This window comes from Archocentrus centrarchus, chromosome 21, assembly GCF_007364275.1.
Source record: "Archocentrus centrarchus isolate MPI-CPG fArcCen1 chromosome 21, fArcCen1, whole genome shotgun sequence".
In the NCBI taxonomy this organism is placed as follows: domain Eukaryota; kingdom Metazoa; phylum Chordata; class Actinopteri; order Cichliformes; family Cichlidae; genus Archocentrus; species Archocentrus centrarchus.
In genome coordinates this window covers 20,009,638-20,026,917 of record NC_044366.1, presented here as the reverse complement: position 1 = coordinate 20,026,917, position 17,280 = coordinate 20,009,638, and the positions used below count along the sequence as shown (strand labels likewise).

The 17,280-nt window shown below is 39.6% G+C and overlaps 2 protein-coding genes across 3 annotated transcripts; one reads left to right on the top strand and one right to left on the bottom strand.

The window, feature by feature from the left end:
* Window positions 1–55: 55 nt before the first annotated feature.
* On the bottom strand, window positions 56–8,862 carry gpr143 (G protein-coupled receptor 143). The gene is made up of 9 exons (XM_030757752.1): window positions 8,484–8,862; window positions 6,635–6,744; window positions 6,237–6,331; window positions 5,755–5,847; window positions 5,358–5,467; window positions 5,154–5,262; window positions 3,542–3,659; window positions 3,201–3,456; window positions 56–666 (listed from the first exon to the last, which is right to left on the bottom strand). Exons 1-9 carry the CDS (start codon window positions 8,737–8,739, stop codon window positions 563–565), a joined length of 1,251 nt encoding a protein of 416 aa, XP_030613612.1. The 5' UTR covers window positions 8,740–8,862; the 3' UTR covers window positions 56–562.
* Window positions 8,863–11,661: 2,799 nt separating this feature from the next.
* On the top strand, window positions 11,662–15,239 carry LOC115801105 (ankyrin repeat and SOCS box protein 9-like). Of its 2 annotated transcripts, none has more exons than XM_030758818.1 (6): window positions 11,662–11,954; window positions 12,106–12,185; window positions 12,401–12,508; window positions 12,891–13,041; window positions 13,293–13,427; window positions 14,465–15,239. In XM_030758818.1, exons 1-6 carry the CDS (start codon window positions 11,873–11,875, stop codon window positions 14,680–14,682), a joined length of 774 nt encoding a protein of 257 aa, XP_030614678.1. In that variant the 5' UTR covers window positions 11,662–11,872; the 3' UTR covers window positions 14,683–15,239. The 2 variants fall into 2 exon arrangements, with proteins under 2 accessions (XP_030614678.1, XP_030614680.1); XM_030758820.1 differs by having other exon boundaries at window positions 13,293–13,423; window positions 14,465–14,670.
* The last annotated feature ends 2,041 nt before the right edge of the window (window positions 15,240–17,280 follow it).

The window sequence follows — 17,280 nt, the reverse complement described above, 5'->3', positions numbered from 1 at the left end:
TAAGCTCATTAACATATTGTAGAGTTGAAAAAAGGCTGTTTTTTAGTCCAAAATGTAAAAGATATTTAGAAATTTAATATAGCATGAGATACATGTGTGCAAAAATACAACACGGACAACTGGAATACAATAACTTTCTTTTAGGATTATCTAGCTTATTTCATTCTGTTGGGCCTCAGCTGCTAAATGAAAAGGATGCATATCACAAAATCAGTGTATCCAGGAATGCTTCCACAAGCACTTGCAGCCCTTTTAAAGGTCAGCCTGTGAGTCATATTTGTTCTGTCAGCTGCTACAAGAGACAGTATCTTTGGGACTGCTGAGTTGATGGGTCTGAAAACTAGCACTACACTGCAGTGCACAGAGATTTAAAACACAAAAGTAAAAGGCTTGGAATCGAGAATGAGACTTAGTCTGTCATACCGAATAATGAAATCTCACGACCAGTTAGAATCTCAGCAGGATAACAAGCTTAATGTGAGACGATCTAGAACAAAAGTGACTGAAAAAAAAACAGCATTGTGCAGCAAAGTAGAGGAAGGTGGTTTGTGGACGACCCCAGTTAGTGCTTCACAGAGTTCTCCAAGGATTCTCCGTCAGCGTCTACATCCTCATAGTCTCGTAGCTCGCTGGAAATGTGGATTTCAACTGTACTAGACTCTGAACCTAGCAAGACAAAATAGGGGTAGATTACTGGGTGCTCCTGCACATTACACCACCTCAGCTTATCAAACTTCTTATCTGTGCGTTTATTAACATTTATCCCTCCAAGCAGCCTTTAATGTGAAACGTATTTTTCTGTCATCTATTTATGTGCATTACAAAAAGAATAAAAACATATCCTTTAAAAGATTAGCTTTATTTCTATATACTTGTAGGAGACACTGGTGATACAAAGCATTTTAAGTCTTTTACACATGAAATCACTCAGCCTTGCTTAAATGACAAAATGACATTTATATGCAGCAAATGCACGTACGTGTTACAGTACATGTAGATGTAACTGGAGATGAGACGTGTTTCTAACATAGAAAAGTTTCAATATTCAAAAGGACTGAACTTTACAAAAGCTTTCACAAAAATGCAGCGTTGTAATCTCTAAAAGATGCATGTGCCACTTAATTGGCATTAGCATTGGTGTTGTATTTGTCATCTGTTGTGATTTTTTTTTTCTTTTTTTAGAAAATGATTCAAAGATGCTTGGCATAAATTATAAATTGTTATCACAGTTTGTCCCAATACAGCAGCTCCAGGTCCATTTGCAGTATTCACAGCCCTATTTAGTACATGTAGCAGATGTGAAGCCATGCTTCAAGAAATATACTGCTGGAAAGTGAAACAATGACCCCATTTTCTCTTTTCAATGTAATTAATATACTGTATATACCAATTCACTGGACACTTTGTTAGGTACACCTAGCTAGTACCAGGTCAGACCCCCTTTTGGCTTTAGAACTGGTTTAATACTTCATAACACAGAATCAACAAGGTGCTGGAAACATTCTGGAAATTGGGTCCATTTTGGCATGATAGCATCACACAGTTGCTGCAGATTTTTCTGCTGTACATCCATAATGCAAATCTCCCATTCCACCACATCCCAAAGATACTCTACTAAATTGAGATCTGCTGATTGTGGAGGCCATTTGAGCACCGTGAACTCAGTGTCATGTTCAAGAAACCAGTGTGATATGATTTGGGCTTTGACATGCTGGAGGCAGCCATCAGAAGTGCACTGTGAACATAAAGGGGATGGACATGGTCTGTACCAATACTCAGGTAGGCTGTGGTATTTAAATGATGCTCAACTGGTACTGAAGTGTCCAAAGTGTGCCAAGAAAATATCCCATACTCACCATTACACCACCACCACAGCCTGAAGTGTTGATACAAGGCAGGATGATCCATACGTTCACATTGTTTACACCAAATCCTGACCCTACCATCCAAATGTCGCTGGTGAAATTGACACTCATCAAACCAGGCAACTTTTTCCAGTCTACTTTTGTCCAATTATGGTGAACCTGTGCAGATTCTAGCCTCAGTTTCCTGTACTTATCTGACAGGAGTGGCACCCAGTGAGGGCTTCTGCTGCTGTAGCCCATCTGCTTCAAGGTTCAACATGTTCTCCGTTAGCCATTCCCCTCTGACCTCCAGCATCAACAAGTCCCTTTTCACAGGGAACTGGCATTCACTGGATATTTTCTCTTTTCAGGACCATTTTCTGTAAACCCTAGAGATGGTCGTGTGGGAAAATCTCTCAGCAGTTTCTGAAATACTCAGAGCAGCCCGTCTGGCATCAACAACCACGACACATTCAAAGTCCTTTAAATCACCTTTTTTCCCCATTCTGATGCTTGCTTTGAACTTCAGCATGTCTGCATGCCCATGGACTGAGTTGCTGCCATGTGACTGGCTGATTAGATATTTGCATTAATAAGCACTTGAACAGGTGTACCTACCTAAGTGGCTATTGAAAGTATATATACAATATATGTATCTGTAAGAATATCAACAGATATATTGATAATCAGAAGATTTTTGCTGCCTAAAAATCAGTATCAGGCAGGCTCTATGTTTTCTACCTGCTTTTATTATTATTTTTTTTTACTGGCTTCAACTGCTCTGTATTTATTATCTGCACTTAAAGCTATATGTGGTAGTTTGGCACCACAGAAGCCCCCTGAAAAGAAAGCCACTATTGCAACTGCAGCTGATGGAATTACAGAGCACGTCAGTCAACTGTAGATAAAGCAACACATTCGTAATGATAGCAGCAACGTTTTGATCACTTTAGTTCATTCTCTACGGAAAAATCTGTACCTTCCTGTGCTGTGCAGTTTCACACTACTGTTGCATTCAGTAAAAAAAGAGAACAATTGTGGAGGATATTGCATAACACCACAACATGATTCATGGTTCCATTCAGCAAGAGTCAGCTACATTGCTACTATATAAAATACTATTTAAAATGAATCACAAAGAGTTTTATTTCCGTTCTTTTAAGTCTCCAATGAAGCTAATTTATTTAAAAAAAACCCCACACACACAATACTACTCACATCCAAAAGAAAATGTTATACTGTACTTCATATTAAGAAGAGGTAGTCCATACAGTATATGATGCTGATTAGTAATATATCAGCATCACCAGCCCTGATATACTGGCGAGCTGTTCCCACCATTGGAATGCCGATTACCTTCTGAAAGGACACTGATGGCATCAGAGTGGTGTTGCCCATTTCCCATCATGTTCTTCTGTGCTTCCTGGACATGGCTCTGGTAAAGCAGTGTAGTTCCCGCCACGGGGTTATGGGAAGTCGTATTAGGTGCTGAAGTAGAAACGGAGTCCCAGACCAGCTCCCTCCTCTGCTGCAGGCTGAAGTCAACGTCAAAGCCTGTCCAGCCGTGAAAGGCCAGGGTGTTAAGGAATGCTTGCATGGGATTCAGGATACCCTGAAAGAGTTGAGTATAGAATTACTGAAGGCATTACATGCTGATGAAGCTAATGTTGTGTATGCTGTTTTATTTTTAAACCCACCATAATAAACCATGTGATAAGGGCTGTGTTCCTGATATTCCTGAAACTGTTGTCATTGATGTCTGTCTGCATCTCCAGGTAGAAGAGGAGGCTCTCATTAATGATGTTGGGAATCCAGCTAAAACATCAGAGAAAAAAAAACATGTCTCATTAGATGAAAATTAAAATGTTAAAAATGTTCCTTCAGTTGTTTAGCAGTAATTAGCTGGAAAGCACAAAGAAGGTTTTGCATGTTTTGGCCTATTTATTGAAAAGTAAATATTTAAATCTTTAAGCAGACTTTAGTTTATGTGACTGTGTGAGTTTTAAGTTATTAAAAACATGGTGGAGGTTATATGCTACATTGCTTCTTGGCCTGGTCTCAGTAACGTCCTATGGCCTTGCCGTGAGTGTGAACTTGCCAAAAAACTAGCTAAGACTCCAGTAAGTCGCTGTCCCTGGAAAGAATTAGTTTGGATCACCCAACCATAAGATTACAACTTGTTTTTCACATTCTGGTTTTTAGACTGGTTAAACCTTAGGCTGTATATAAAAAAAGATGAGCTTGCAGTCATGGGAAAAAGAAAGCTTTCTCAACTGTAACTAAGTGCATCCCATGATTCATCTTTAGCAGCAATAACTTGAAGTAATTGTTTTTTGTGTGACTTTATCACTGTCTCACATTGTTGTAGAGAAATTTTGGCCCACTCTTCTTTACAACATTGATTTAGTTCATTGAGATTTGTAGACATTTGTTTATACACAGCTCTCTTAGTGTGTTGCAACAGCATTTCAGTCAGGTGGACTTTGACTGGCTCATTTCTTTTCTTTTTCAGCCATTCTGTTGTAGATTTGCTCTTGGGATCATTGTCCTGTTGCATGACCTAAATATAGCCAAACTTTAACTATTGGACAGATGGCCTCACATTTTACTCATTTTGACATATTTGAATACTTTGGTACTCAGAAAAGTTCATGGTCGACTCAAAGACTGCAAGGTGCCCAGGCCCTGTGCTGCAAAACCAGCCCAAATCAGGACCGCTCCCACCACCCTGCTTAACAGTTGGCATGAGGTGTTTATGCTGATATGCTGCATTTGGTTTTTGCCAGACATGCCACTGTGAATTATCGAGGTCTGACCTTTGGATGAATTTCCTCGGAAACTGTGGCATTGTGTTAACACACATCTGAATGCTCCAGGCCAGCAAATTGCTCAAACCTCTGTTTTTATAGAGGTGCTCAGACTTGCTGATGATCAGTTAATCAACTGCATTTAATTAACAGCAGTTTTTCAGTTGATTCTATGTAGTTTCTTTTTTTTTTTTTTTTTTACATAGCCATCGTGAAATTGGGTGAAGCTTGAGGGGTGGAGCTGAATGAGAAACTGAGGACATTCCACACTGATATGGTAGTAGCTTCTCAATCACTTGGTAACTACACCCTAAAGTGTTTCATATTTTATTGTCAGTTTAATGCCAAACAGGAAAACGGCATCAAATGAGAGCCTCATGCAAAGTCCATGGGTTAAACTGACACACACACACACACACACACACACACACACACACACACACACACACACACACACACACACACACACACACACACACACACAAACTATTTCTTAACTTACCAAATAAAGAACACCAGCATTATTTTAAAAAAGCGTATTTTTATCTCATTTGCCAGCCGTCTCTCATTTTCGGTGTAGATTCCTTGTCGTCCTTTCAGCAAAGATGTCACTGGGCGAGAAAGACGAAAAAGCGTTTTCATTTCCTCTCGTTTGCATGTGCAAGAAGTTATATTTGCCAGTGAAACTGGAGAGTGAGGAACTCACCAGTAGATATGGTCCGATTAAAAAACACAGGGTTGGCTAAGAGAACGAGCAGCATCGGTGCATATGTGGTGACATAGTGAGGAATGGCGTGCTGGAGACCCTGCTCACAGCTGTACAAAAATGTGACAAATAATTCATTCAGCATTGGAAATCAGCTTTGTGATGTTTAACAGAGTTATTCTATTTATTTCTCCACACCAATAAAATGCAGAGATGAACAGGAAAACAGTAAAAAATCCATTTTGACAAACTTTTTTTCTTTGTAAATAGATACATTTTTTTTTAGACATGGTTAAATCTGCTGATGTGTTTGATAAGTTATCTGTTGTTTTTTCTTATGGCTGTTAACATGTGAACACAACAATGTGTTTGAGTGGAACAGTAAGTAGCAGCTTACTCAGAAATAGATGGATAGTACAGCATGGCCACTCCTTCAACACACAGCAACACAGCCAGGCCCCATGTAATCATGTGGTAGAGTATAATGGTGCTGATGGGGGGGGAGGAAAAAAGAAAGTCACGAGACTAAGCTCACAACACATGCTGGCGAGCTTTATCTTGAGGATGATCTTTTTCCTTTTTGTAGTACAAAAAGCAATTGAACCGAACTGATTTGGGAGAAAATACAGTAAACTGGTAAAAGTCAGACTTTTATAACACCAACAGACTGCATGGACTACACCTTTAATTAAAAAAAAATTGTTTTAGGTTGTTTGAGTTGTGGAAGGCAAAGTATAAAAATATAGGTGGCAGTGTGCAATGTGAGTGAAAGATGTTTCACACTCTGCCTGGTAAAAATATACTGCGTCATCTTGCTTCCTAACAGAGGAGATGTTGAGGTGATAATGAATTGCGAATGGAAGGTGAGGTGAGGAGTACCTGATTCCTGCAGATGTTTTCACCACCAGGAAGACGTCAACCGCATAACAAAAGGTCCACCAAAAAGAAGCGCTAAAAAACAACTGGATCCACATCTGTAACACACAGAGTGGATACGTTACGCTTACTTTACAGGTCACAATAACTGATGAAGATACCTTATTTTCTTGGCTCATCTGCTGTTGGTCTCATGACAGATTCAAAAGTCACATCTTGACAGATATCTCATCATGCTGAGGATGCATTAAACAAAAAAACCCTCTTTAGTCTGTGATTAACCAGGACCATGCATCATCTGCAATAAACAAACCTCAGTGTATTTTTTCTACATAGTCACTTTCTTCTTTCTTCAGCTCACATAAAGATGGAACTAAAATGTTAAAGAGCATCATACATACTGCGCTGCCTACGCAGAAGACCTCTGGCCAGACATCGGTGTTGTTGACCACTGAGATGTGGTCGATGATGTTCGGCAGACCTAGCCACACAGATGATCTTACAATGACACCTACAAGAGGGAAACAATACATGATCTGTAATTGTAACTGCTGAATAAACTGTGTCTGTGTCTGTGTGTGTGTGTGTGTGTGTGTGTGTGTGTGTGTGTGTGTGTGTGTGTGTGTGTGTGTGTGTGTGTGTGTGTGTGTGTGTGTGTGTGTGTGTGTGTGTGGAGTCCAGCAAACTGGAAGAGGAGAGGAATAAACATAAAAACATTACCCGGAGATGTAAACATGGTCTGGGTTTAATTACTTTTAAAACACCTCGAATTTATTATTTTCAGCCTTTATTATTAAGTGCTTCGACTAATTACATTAACTTAGTGTTCTTTCAAGAGTTATTTTACAGTGTGGAAATATTAACATCCACCAGGTGTGTTTTATAGGGGTGTTTCCATTTCCTCCATGAAACTCTTTAGCTTCACTGCCGAATGGAACAATGGAAACATTCCCAGAATCTTTATTACTGTTCTGTATTTCATTTTAATCTCTGTCATCAGCGGGTTTCAAGCTGCTACCCTGCAGTGGTGAATGAATCTCTATGGGCACCAAGTACATAGAAATCAAACTCATCTAGAAAAAAAAAAAGTTTGGATGCTGTGTAAAATGTATATAAAAAACAAAAAGCTGAATGTATATGATTTGCATAAAAATTAAACCTTTTACTAAGTGAAAGGATTAAATGGTAAAACAGAGGACAGCTTTAACCATATGTCCATTGAATTTGATGCCAGATCTTGAGACAATGTCCTACATTTTGACTGGCTCTGCAGTACATGCACTTTTCCAAAGTCTGTCTTTTACCCAATGCTTGTGAAGGGAACACAAATGAAGATTAGACCGTCAAATGCTATGCCCATCGGTGAAAGTCAAAAGTCACCAAAAAGTGCCTCTCTTAGCAGATTTTGGTGAATGAAGCAGCTGTATATGCTGAGAAACAGAGGTTTTGACTTTTTTTGGTTAGAGTTTTTGCTTAATTTCTCAGTATAGAAATACAAAGAACATGGACACTTCCTCTACAGTATGTAATATCATCATAAATTCAGAAGATGTAGAGAACTTGATGCAACAAACAAGGCCAAAAACGACATCGGATGGTTAAAGGCCTGCTTCAGCACTTCCCTGTCATTTACTGAGAATAAAAGTGCTGGCATCAAATTCAAAATGAAAACATTTTTCAAAATGCAATAACATTTCTCGGTTTTAATATCGGACTTGTTGCTTTTATTTATTTATTATATTATTATTACTATTTACAAAAATATAGGTTTAAATTATCTGTAAATCCTATTGCATTCTGGTTTTATTTACATTTTATGCAGAATTGCATCTTTTGTGTGTGGGGGGGGGGCATCATTTCTGTGTAACAGGTTACTTTGAGAAATATGCCGCATTCCGATCAATCTAGGCCAACTACAAAGGGCAGCAGTTGTTATTTCATCACTCACATGAGAGCACCACGATTTGTTCTTTTGATTTTAATTAAATACTTTACCTTGGGCGCAAATTTTATCTTGTAAAAAAGTCACGTGGTGTCGACTGTTACAGAGGAACTCTTTCTCTTTAGCTTTATACGTTTGTCATAGTTGCACCTATGCAATGCAACGCAACAAAGGGGTTAAAATGAAAATATTTGCGTGCGTAATTAGATCCAGCAAGCAAAACCACGCTGCGAAAACCAACTCCCTCTCTGCCTCAACTTTGATAAAAACACAAATAAATAGGTCAATGCCAGCAGTTTCTTCTCTACCTGTGCATCCCAGTATGTCACATATACTGATGATGAACAATATCCGCGAGGAGGACGCAGGCCTTGGCAGAGGATACTGTCCGAGTCTTCTGTATCCTTTGCGTTTTGGTAGAATTTGTAAAATAGCGAATAAGAGGCTTAAAGCCGCGCTTCCCAGACTTAAAGCCCCGAACAAGACTGGCTGAAAAGTGACCACAAACTCTGTCGCTGCGTCCCGGTTTGGGCAGCAGAAAGTCTCCAGCCGCGGGGATGCCATGATGGATTGAAGGAGAGAGGAACGGGGAGAAAGAGAAAGAAAGGAAACGGACTACCGTGACTGGAGAAAGAAGACAAAGAAAAGAAAATGAGAGGAAACGCCTGAGTCCATGACCCAACTCTGAGAAATCACGGGGCTGAATCATCATGTGCTTCCATTTAATCCCTGCAGTTGTAGCTTAACTGTGTCATACAATACAAGAATCCGACAAAGCGCCGTTGTTTGAAAAGGTCTTTAAAAGGGGGTGACTTCATCACGTTACTTTATGTTTGTATATGTATATTTGTAATTAAGATGTTTTACAATGATTAAAATGGGATGGTTTACAGAAACAAAGGTGCAAGAAAGAAGCCTTACACCAAAACATTATAATTAGACATAATTAAGATCATATGAACACACACACACACACACACACACACACACACACACACACACACACACACACACACACACACACACACACACACACACACACACTTAATAACACAAGAACCCCCCAGGTCTGTGGTATTAAACTATCCACTCAACCAATCAACCTCTATTTCTATTCAAAGGGATTCTGTTGAGAAACCCCCATGTTTTAATTATAAAATCAACACATTTTCTGCTGGTTTTTCTGCTCATTTCATGAATACATTTGGCTACAAGAGATGAAATACCACAGAGGCATCGTGACACATTTAATCTCTGAAAGCTGAAAGTTTCAAGCCAGACAAACTGTCACTTACTAAGTTTGTGAATTAATAAGTGGTCTTGTTAAAGGCAGAAGATCCATCCATCCATCCATCCATCCATCCATCCATCCATCCATCCGGGTGAAATCTGTGACGCCCCAACATTAAACTGAGCCTCCTGGAGGGGACTACAAACACAAACTAGGACACCTCCACTTTTTGGTGACCTGCCAGTGGTGCTCTCTGATGATAATTTTAACACCTGCTATTTGTGAGCTTTTTGCGATAACCTCTACATACAGTACATGATCACATGCCAGCACTACACAAACTTGTTATGACTGAAAGGCCCTGTACAAACAGATGTAACCTTATAATCCTTCAGAAAAACATCAAATACAGTAAAACATAACACAGTTCATGGCTGACAGTTTTCTGCTTTAGACAGTCAGTGTTTTTCAATTACTATACAGTATTACCACTTTGTATAGTAACTTGCATTGTCAGTGGCTAAGTTTGCTGTTACTGCACTTGAGTGGCACAGGTATGTAAATTGCACTCACACACATATTATTGGTGCAGCTGTGCAAGCTTTAAATATTTTTTTAATATAAACACACACCTACTGTATTTTTATCTGAATGAGCATAGCTGCAGCTCTGTACCAGGATGCACAAGTTGCATGCCTCCTGCATGTCCCCCCCAAGTGGCAGAGTAGCTGCTCAAAAAGCATTTTCTGTCCTCTGATCAGTAAAGACGTAAAGAGCTTTCAGTTCATCAGTTTGTTTACTTTTTCCTGCGTAAAAATCGAATCTGGACCACGCCTCGTTAAAACTAAAACATTTGGAGCCTACGCAGGCAGGGTATGCTTGGAACTAAATGGGGCTCACCCCAATTCTTAGATTCCAGATAGAAAAGCTGACATTTGCTGCACTTTGCTTGCATGGGTTAACTTGAGCTTGAGTCTTGCATGAGGTCCAAATACAGGAGAGGTCATGGCTGCTGGGTCTGCTTGTCTGGCCTGCAATCTGAGAAAACTGGTGGACATTAAAGCAGATTTATTTGGGGAACAAAGCATCAAGGGCCTTCATTATTCTGAAATACAGAGAGGGCATTCATTCAGTTTGCAAAGAGCTTTTCTAATCCATATGCACCTTCCCCGACAAGGCACAAAGTCAATTGTAAGGCCAGTGTGTAGCCTGTTGCCAGGGATTAACAGCTCCCAGAGGAATACAATTACAGTATTGATATGCTTTGAACATCTGCTCTCTGTGACCGCCCTCTGCTGGTCTGCATGTGTTCTTACCATAGCACTAAAGACCCAGCTGATGTACAATAGCTACATTTGGAAAAAAAAAATGTGTGTGAAAATGATTAAGCTGCTACCATAATGGATTATAGTATTTTATTTACTATCACACACAGGACACTAAATCTAACCCCTGACAATAATAAATAAGTAACACATTCATTGTCTCAGAGTCAAATTTTTATACCTAATATAAAAATATTAGGTAAGAAATTGTTGTAAAATTGCAAAAAAAAACAGCTGTTTTTGGTTAAGGAACAGTGTTAAGCAATTTATAAATGAACAGAAGAGGCAAATCTGTAATAAAAAATAAATCATGCGCTCTTGTTTCAGTTCACTGTGAAAGTCTTTGCTGCTGTTTTGCTGCTCTGGTGTTTACTGTGTACGTGTCATGTATAATGGCTGTGTAATCATTTCCTAAAAGGAACTTGTGCTCATGAGCTGGTGTATAAATGTTAAACCTCAGCTATGCAGAAGTAGGCTTCTGTACATGACACAGCATATTATTGCTGAAGCACATTAAAAAATGATTTTGATCAAATGATCAAAACAAAGTAAAGCCAAAGTCAAAAAAATTTGGGAATAATTTTTAAGCGGTTTATAATATCTAAAAACTGGAACAAATGCAAACAATATAGCGTGTAAAAACAATAGTTCTTTAAATGTGGAAAATCACTCTCGCCTACTAAGTTTTTAAACCAATGACACATAACGCACTTGCAGGGGGCCACAACTTAATAATAATACATGCTGATTATTAATTTCCCTTTATTAAAATTAAAACGCTGCAAACACCTTCCCACAGCACTGCCTATCTTCCCTGCGGGAGAGGACGTGCGTGGAGGTACAGCGTCATATTACACACAAATTACAGACCTGCTCAACAGGCCTGTTTCTCTCTCTGTTTTTCTGCACTTTCATTGGTTGAGACTAAACTGCTACTTGGAACCAGCCTGTTTCCTTTGACAGGAAATAACATGACAGAACCAAGATCTGCCACACATCTACTAAAAAAAAAGACAAAAAAACAACAGATGAGGACCAAACATATTTAACTCCTACTTAGACACCACGCATTTTATGTTCCAAAACCTGTGGAGAAAGACAACCAGGCTACAAAGGAGCTTTTGAACCAACACTGAGAGTTATGTCTGCTGGACACAAAGACACTCCGCGAGACGCTACATGTCAAAGTGGAAGTGTTTTTTTCTCCAACCCTTTGATGAGTGGTGAGTAGCAGCTGGCAGCGCAAGCTCACACTGCAGCTGGGCTGTATTTACTGCTTTATGCAGAACCTTTCATCTGGTCTTTTAATGTATTTTTGCATTATCTGCAAGTGAGATTCTAAGTAAAGTCACTATTTTCAATGTCTACATAAAGATGTCGAATCAGACTGGTCTCCAATTCATGACGCAGCCTTTAACGGACGTGTCCTCACCCTGCAAAAGCTCATTGATCAGGTGGGATTTAATTGAATCCTGTAAGTTATGTTAAAAGAATATTTAACAGTTCAGGCAAATGTTTTGCTTTCTCATCATCATACATATGAAAGACCCATGTGCTCCTCGCTATAAAATCCTGAGGTGATTGTATCCTCATATGGCAGTTTGCTATCCAAAAGTTGTCATGGCTCATCTGCCTCCATGAATCTAAATGTATTGTGTTTTGTTCACAGGGTGCATGTGTAAATCTGAACACTCTGGACAAGGCCTCGCCCCTTCATGGAGCATGCATGCAAGGCCACGCAACTTGTGCCAAGCTTCTGTTGGAAAATGGAGCAAATGTCAGTAAAGCATCATCATGTGGTCTTGATTTATTTTATATAAGACATTATTTTATTTAAGACAGTAGGTTATCTGTTTTCTCTTGAAAGAAACCCTCTGTTTTTTTCCCATAAAAACCATGTCAATTATTGTCAATTTTAACTTATTGATGGGACACTGCAGTAAGAAATTAACCAAGCACACAGTCACAAACATGCATGCACAATAACTCATTAACAGACATCATTAGATATGAAGTCCAACTTGTCTGTCCACCGCAGTGCACTGTTGATGGCAGATCTAATGTGTAAGGTAGCATCATTCTATATGATTTTATCTCTTAATTAAATATTTCTGGTTCATGATTACTTTTATTGCTAAGTTTATATCTCCATATGTCAGGTAAACAGTTCAACTGTGGATGGAAAAACTGCCCTGACAGAAGCATGCGCTCGGGGGCATGTAACCTGCACCTCGCTGCTTCTTCAACATGGAGCTGCTTCCCTGGGGACCAGCCAGTCCAATTCTCCAATCCATATGGCTGCAACAAAAGGTCAGAGGTCAGACTTGGTGGTTTATGTGTGAAAAATCTATCCTGGCAGAACTTAATCGGTACACAAAAAGTGCCAAAACATAAGAAAACTCGGAGAAATGTATGATGTGCAAACACTGTTTGTTGTTCCAGCCTCCAAAGAAAAACACAAGCATATTATTCCCTTAGATGCCAGAGGAAAACAGATTTTACAGCAGAACCTTTCAAGAACGTTTCTACTCATTGTGATGATTTTTGGTAACTTTCCCTAGGTCACCCTGACTGCATTGAGCCTCTTGTTCAGTACGGCACAGATGTGGATCAGCATATTGACAAGTTAGGATCCCCTCTCCAGACTGCCTGCTCCAATAACCATCTGAGCACCGCGAGGAAACTACTGCAAGTGGGTAAGAAAGCTTCTCATTTTAACTTTTATTACTAATATAAATTAACCAGTCTTTTCCAACTGGTGATCTTATTAGACCTGTTTGATGTGCTCCTTAACTCTGTTGGAGGTCAGCTGCTGGGGGCTACTTTAAAAACTATTAGAATACCATAAATATAACACTTAATAGCATTAAGGGTAATGCAAAGTTTGGATTTTGAAAAGAAAGATAAGTGTGTTTAATTGAAACACACAATATCTCTTTCTATTGCTCAATGTGAGTCCAGCAGTAAGTGCCATGTTAATGGTAACATGCATAGGCTGCAGACACTAAAGAGATCATCGATACTTCAAACTGCAGTGTGCTAAACAGACCCAAATCATTTCAATATTTTATGTGCCAACATGGCTTTTAAAACACTAGTTCCACTCTGTATATGTGAACGTAGGTCATGAAGTAACTTGCATGTAGATTGCACCATGTATCTTCAGGAGAAGCTGGCACAGTCCCTTTGTCGTTTCAGGCTTTGTGTCTTTTCATGTAATCTCAGGCTTGCAGAAGGCGTAGCATCTATTGCAGGACTCCTTGTCCTTTTTGTAAATTATGATATTGCACTTCTTTGTGACTTGGGCTTTGACTTTGATTCTCTAATTTCACAAAATGAATTAAGACCCATCAAAAACCTGTAGTTACCACATTTGGGAAGCCACTGATTCTGATCAAATTCCCTACATTAATGAAAAATCTCCAAGTTGCAGGCGCCTGTTTATATATATATATATATATATATATATATATATATATATAAAGCATGGCCAAAACTTCAAACAAGCCAAGCTTTTCCCTTGGAGCTACAAACTCAGGCTTCTCTAAACATTTCTTTTCCTAGTCTTGGATCTGTATGATATTCATCTAAAACATGATGAATCTGCCAGATAGAATGTATCTCCTTTGATATGTTGTTAGGTAAAATGATTTTATAAATTATAACTTTCAAAAAGAAAAGCATTACAGCTTTCTTGTGTGAGGATGTCGTATCAAATTTTTTTCTCCTTCAGGTGCAAATGTCAATAGGAGTGTGTCTGGTGACTCGCCTCTGCACATCGCTGCCCGTCTGTCGAGCCCTGAGTTAGTATCTGTCCTGCTTGACCATGGGGCAGATCTCTTCCTCAGGAACTCAGAGGGCAAACAGCCACTGGACCTCGCACCTCCCAACAGCCTAACAGAGAGCCTGCTGAGACAAGCGGGAGGTAGTCAGGACTTTGCATTGGGCTGATGGAGCAGGAAGAAGCTAATTATGTTATATTGGCTAGTGCTTCTCCCCAAGTGTCTCCTCTAATGCAGCTGTGTCGGCTACACATCAGGAAAACTGTGGGCAAGCAGAGGCTGGGTGCAATTTGTGACCTTGACTTACCCGCAGAACTGACAGAGTATCTGCTCTACCAATCAGACCTGAGGGGAGATCTTAATCCACCGAAATCCTGCAATCCTGCAACCTCAGATTATGAGCCTTAAAAGTTTTTGGTCAATAGGGGGCACACTTGTATAATCTTACATGGCAATGACCACATCACTGCTCCTTTTTGATGATGAACTACAAAGTCATGATTATGTTCAGTGAAAGACATCATATCTTTGCTGCTTCCCTCTCAGGAAGCTGGATGGGAAAGACACCAATTAGTCTTGATGTGTAATCGGATATTAGATATACCACCAAATGTTAAGCTGCGAGGAAAACCTCTTCTTTCTTTCTTTAACAGTAAAGCAATGATACTTTACTAAATGCAGTCATTCCCAACCATACATGCAGTGTAAAATGCCAAATCATTCAGCACCCAGGCTGTGAATAAACATGCTTGTATAACTGTTACTTTTTTTGACTCACATTGAAGGCAAAGACTCCAGTGTTATTATACACAGGACGTGTTAAGATATTACACTCAATATTCTGAGAAAAACAAGCTGTTTCACCAAAGTCTGTAAAAGTATATTTGAATAGAAAAACGAAACAATTAGAAGTAAAACAGATAAAACAAAAATACTTGTGCCCAGAAAACTTATGACAAAATAACATGTATAAAAAAGTGAACTTGACATGTTTATTATGTGAATGAATGTTATGCCAGGCACATTCTAAAACCTTTTTTTTTTAGGGAAATACATTTTTACATAAACATAATCAATGCTCTTAAATATACCTGACTAAAAAAAAAAAAAAAAACTAGGCTTTTTATAGATGTTACAGTGAAAACTCAAGATTCTATTTTTCTTGCATTGCCCTGTGAGCTAACCAGGAGGGGAGAGGACACAAGTATCAAGATGGAGCAACATTGAATGCAATGCAATGCAATGATTTTTTTCCCCCCAAAGGTCACTACTTATCTCCATTCCCTAAAGATGCAAGAAGTAGAGATAGTGAAGGTAGAGGAGTTTAAATGCCTGGGGCCAATCATCCAAAGCAACGGACGGTGCATGAGAGAAGACAAGAAGTGAGTGTAGGGAGTCGGAGTGGGTGGAGATGAGTGTCAGGGCTGATTTGTGACAGAAGGAGAGCAGCAAGAGTGAAAGGGAAGGTTTACAAGATGGTAGTGAGACCTGCTATGATGTATGATTTGGAGATTGTGGCACTGACAAAAACGAAGGAGCTGGAGCTGGAGGTGGCAGAGCTGAAGATGTTAAGATTTCCACTGGAAGTGACCAGAATGGACAAGATTAGAAATGAGTGGAAATCAGTGGGACAGCTCGGGTTAAGAAATTAAAAAAATTAGAGGTAATGCTGAGATGATTTGGACATGTGCAGAGGAGGGGTAGTTGATATACTGGATAAAGGATGTTGAAAATGTAGCTGCCAGGCAGGAGGAAAACCTGCAGAGGGCTGGGGTGACAAGGGAGGATGCTAGAGATAGGGTGAGATGGAGGCAGGTGATCTGCTGTGGTGGCCCGTAAAGGGAGCAGAAGAAAGAAAGAACTTATCACCATCCATCCATCCATCCATTCACTTCCGCTTATCCTGTTCAGGGTCACGGGGGGGCTGGAGCCTATCCCAGCTGACATAGGGCGAGAGGCAGGGTACACCCTGTACAGGTCACCATTCCCCAAATCTAGTACTTACAATGCGCTGGCTGGTTTCACAGTAAACATTTATCCACACACACAAAAAAATACTGCAAAATAGACATCTCTTCTTCCTGACTCTTTCTATAGTTTTATTCACACAATTCCTATGAATAGGAAACATAAGCAAGGCATTACTTTGTAATGTTTAGCTCTAGAAGCCTGTAAGCTTGTCAACATCCTTCCCAGTAAGACCTCACTGACCTTTATGTTAGTGAGTGCATACCACCAAACAGAAAACAAAAGGAAGAAAAGCAGAAAACAGGTTTATGCTAGATGTAAAAAAAAAACTGGAAATGACTAAAGCAGACAATATAACTGGGACATGGATATATTTTACACACCTACCATTTTTACTGGAAATGAGTAATGGCACTGTATCATAAGCATTGATTTCAACAGGTCATTTAGAGAGATGATGAAGCAGCAGAATGTGCTGCTCCTTCACCTCTGGACATCAACATGATTTCATTCAATTCACCCACAGACTTCTTGTTGAATGCAGCACTCATTAACTCTCATTGATCCCTCTGAGTCAACATGGCGCCCAAACCAAATCATCATCCCCTCAAACACTGCATGAGTGCCCGGGGCCAGAGACACACACACACACGCACGCACGCACGCACGCACGCACGCTGAACTGTTTCGATTTTTAACTGGTCTTTAATGTGAAATCAATGCTGTGGAGGAGTTTCTGTCTTCTGCAACTGCCAGGAAAAACACATACATATCCACTGGTTGGAATTAGAGATATGTC

What these genes read in the sequence shown, in the direction of transcription:
- gpr143 (XM_030757752.1), bottom strand. Translation starts at nt 8,739, where the DNA reads ATGGCATCCCCGCGGCTGGAGACTTTCTGCTGCCCAAACCGGGACGCA. An exon ending in TCTTCTGCGTAGGCAGCGCA is followed by an intron (nt 6,332 to 6,634) that starts GTATGTATGATG and finishes TGTGTGTTACAG; the next exon opens with ATGTGGATCCAGTTGTTTTT. An exon ending in AAAACATCTGCAGGAATCAG is followed by an intron (nt 5,848 to 6,236) that starts GTACTCCTCACC and finishes CCCCCCCATCAG; the next exon opens with CACCATTATACTCTACCACA.
- LOC115801105 (XM_030758818.1), top strand. Translation starts at nt 11,873, where the DNA reads ATGTCTGCTGGACACAAAGACACTCCGCGAGACGCTACATGTCAAAGT. An exon ending in CTCCAACCCTTTGATGAGTG is followed by an intron (nt 11,955 to 12,105) that starts GTGAGTAGCAGC and finishes GTCTACATAAAG; the next exon opens with ATGTCGAATCAGACTGGTCT. An exon ending in TGCAAAAGCTCATTGATCAG is followed by an intron (nt 12,186 to 12,400) that starts GTGGGATTTAAT and finishes TTTTGTTCACAG; the next exon opens with GGTGCATGTGTAAATCTGAA.